The following is a 3,263-nucleotide window of genomic DNA, read 5'->3' as shown; positions in this document are numbered from 1 at the left end:
AAAAAAAACAAAAACAAAAACAAAGGTTAAAGATTATTTTAGTAAAACACTTGCACACACCCCACAGAAGCCCAAAAGAGTATGGGCCAAAGGGCCCACAGGGACTTTACTGGGTAGGAGGATTCTAGGTGATTTTTATTTCAAGTATGTTTCAAATTTTCTATAGTTAACACCTGTTTATAGACAAAAGTAGTTTTTTCTCCCTTTTTACACTAGCAATTTGCATGCAGGAATACAAACTGCAAATGTAAAGGAAACAACCTTCAACCACACTAAACAAATATCAGTAACATACTGCTTTCAACATTCCTTGTGATCAAAGAAGAATATTTTGCTATCCTCTAAATTCCGGCCCAAACCAAAGCCACAATGAATATTTTGTAAATAAGAACAGCCTATAAGGGATACAAACTATCTGAAAGATACAAACTATCTGAGACAAGAGCAGAGACTCCGGTTTTCTACCAGGGAACCAGCCAGTCTTTTGAAATTCTAAGGAACTTGCTAGCAAACATTCTCAGACCATCTTCAATCTCTTAAGTGCTAATTTTAAAATTTACTTGGACAGCACCTCTGGATTCCTAGGGGGATGATGCCACACCCATTCACCAGCGTGTCACACACACTCTCCAGATGCTACCAAGTGGTTTTAAAGACTCCAAGAGGAAAGAATCCTGCAAGCAAGCTCCAGATTCCACAATGCATCTAGGGATGCTGCGAATGTCTATCGGAGGAGACAATTGGAGTATGTCAGATTTGGCCTCCTTCCCCAACCAGGTAACCAACATTTTTTAAAAAAATCTTTGAAATCACACTTAAACGGTTACAGGACTGTCATTAACCAGCAATTAATTATCTACTCAACAATTACAAGCCATGATCAGCAAAACAAGCAATGAACTGGAAACTGGTATTTTCAGTATAGTCTAAGGTCCAGTACAAGCTGGTGACCTTGGGCCAGCCACAGGACTCGGTTTCCTGTTTGTAAAATGGGGAGATACACCCACTCAGCAACGATGCTGTGGGGCCAAGGGAGGCCTAGGCGTATGCAGCCACAGACAGCAGAGATGCTGGGTGCCCAGGGCCTGCCCATTCAGGCTCCCTCCAACCCACTGGTACCCGAGCCCACCCAGGGGTCAGCACCCAGGCTGCCATGGACGCATCATTCCCGAAGCAGGCTGAGCTTGGACACGAATCGAAACGAAAAGCTCATGTGACTTTGGAGGCAGAGATGCGGCCCTGCTCCCGGCCAGGCCCGGGAGACGCCGTCTCCACCCAACTCGGCCATCTTGAGAAGCCGCGGAGACAAAGCGACCCCACAGTGCGGACGCCGGCAGACCGGGGTCCCCTTGCCGCTCCACGAGACCGGGGAGGGGGTGCCGCGCACCTTTGAGGGTGGAGCGCTCCACCAGGACCGTGTGGACCTGCGGGTCTGACAGGAACTTGCGCATCTGCTCCAGGGCGCTCTTCTCCTCCAGCGCCGCCTCTAGCGCGGCCGGCGCGTCGCCGCCGTCCTCCAGCAGCAGCGGCACCAGCTTGCGCAGGTGCTTCTGTAACACCGCCACGTCCGCCACATTCTGCACCGCCGACACCTCCAGGCCAGCCGAGCCGTCTTCGCCGCCGCCGCCGGGCTCCGACATGGCGGATCCGCAGAAGGGAAGAGAGAGAAAGAGAGAGAGTCGAGAAGGGCGGTCACCGCCGGGCGCGAGGGAGCAGAGAGCGAGAGGAACCGGAGCACGAAGACGCTGCGTCCGCTAGCCCGATGCCGACTGCGGACAGCGGAGCCGGCTCCGCCCTAAAGGCCGCCGCTCCCGCCGGCCCCGCCCCGCCCGCTGGCTGCAGCCACCGGCGCCCGCTCGCGGTCGGCGTCACGACGTTACGCATGCGCCTAAAGGCGGGGCTAAGCACGGTGCCGCGTGGCTTTTTGGTACTTGTAGTCCGAACGCAGGGCGGGGCCCGAATGTCTCCGCCCTGGAGTGGTCCTGGAGCCCCGTCTGTTTTCATTGCAGGGTCGCAAAGAATATCACAGAGCCCCGCAGGCTCATAAATAGTGTATGAAGAATGCATTGACGAGAGTTGATATTTAACGAGCGCTATCTTCTGCCCGGCATTGTTCCCTGCGTTCTCCCATTGAATGAATGAATGAGTCTGGAGTGTCACCATCAACCTCAACCCACTCGTTATTAGAAATATATGGGAATATGGGGAGTTTTTTCAGAGGAAGAGATGAGGGTCGTGCCCACAGTTAACCTCGCTAATCTGGCAAAGGAAGAGGGTGGAAGGGGTGAGACGTTCTCAGTTAAGGAACTGGCCTCTAGAAAGGAAGGATTATGGGTGCGGCAATGACTGCAGTGCAGTATCAGGTTAGACCAAAAGAAACCTGGAATGCAGATAGCATCAAGCTGTGATGGGACCTGACTTCTGATGACAGCGTCATTTACCAAGCAAGGGTGATGTGTCTGTAAGGGGAGAATCCGTATGAGTGAATCTGCTGACAACAGCTCCTCTCCCAACCCTGAACCCGCACAGCCCTTCTACGGGCCCAGGAATCGTGGTAGGAGGGAGGCAGGGGCTGGAACGCCTCCCAACTAAGTTACCCTGCTTCTGACTCACCGCCACCTCCTCCCATACACGGAGGACAAAAAGGTCAGCAACTGGCTGCTTACTTTTCTTCGGAATAGTAATTGGCCTTGGAAATTTCAGATTCATAACTTGCTTTTTCAATTGGGTAGAGGGAACTTAGCCAAAGTCATCTTTAAAAAAAATGATAACGCAGTTAGAAAGCTGAATCCTGATTGGTGGACTGATGATGGCATGATCCGATTCTCTCAAATCGTCTTTGGAAAACAGTGAGTCCTACAATATGCTTATTTCCTGTGCAATTTCCCAGTGCCAGGTCCCAGAGACTGCTGATGGAGCCCTGGAACTACTCGGACGATTCTTCTAGAAGCTCGTGTGTGAGAGAGAACAGATAATTTTATCCCCACCCTCCCTCCATCAGTCCATTCTGGTATGATGCTTCCAAGAAGTTCTAAACCATCTTTGCGGAGGTGAGAGGACGAGTTGGAACTCTGGAAAAGCTGTCACGCCAGCAGTCGCCAGTGCTGGACACCCACTTAACTCTAGCTGCTGTGTCACTCTTCCCTCTGCATAACCTGCAGGGACTTGGTGGGGGCAGGGGCTCATTGCACGCTGGCTGCACCGTGAGTCAGCGTCTGCTTGGGAAATGTAGTCATTCAGTCATCCAAGAGATTCACATCTGC

General features: G+C 51.8%; 1 protein-coding gene across 1 annotated transcript in view; it reads right to left on the bottom strand.

The window, feature by feature from the left end:
• Positions 1 to 1,807, bottom strand: part of Dync1h1 (dynein cytoplasmic 1 heavy chain 1) — a 67,867-nt gene extending 66,060 nt beyond the window's left edge. Inside the window, exon 1 of the mRNA XM_005343558.3 lies at positions 1,388 to 1,807. Within this exon, the coding sequence (XP_005343615.1) occupies positions 1,388 to 1,640 (253 nt within the window). The 5' untranslated portion in view covers positions 1,641 to 1,807. The remainder of the gene's footprint in view (positions 1 to 1,387) is intronic.
• Between the last annotated feature and the right edge of the window lie 1,456 nt (positions 1,808 to 3,263).

This window comes from Microtus ochrogaster, chromosome 1 (genome assembly GCF_000317375.1).
Source record: "Microtus ochrogaster isolate Prairie Vole_2 chromosome 1, MicOch1.0, whole genome shotgun sequence".
Classification (NCBI taxonomy): domain Eukaryota; kingdom Metazoa; phylum Chordata; class Mammalia; order Rodentia; family Cricetidae; genus Microtus; species Microtus ochrogaster.
Note: the sequence above shows the minus strand (reverse complement) of the source record. Positions and strands in the feature narration are given on the sequence as shown.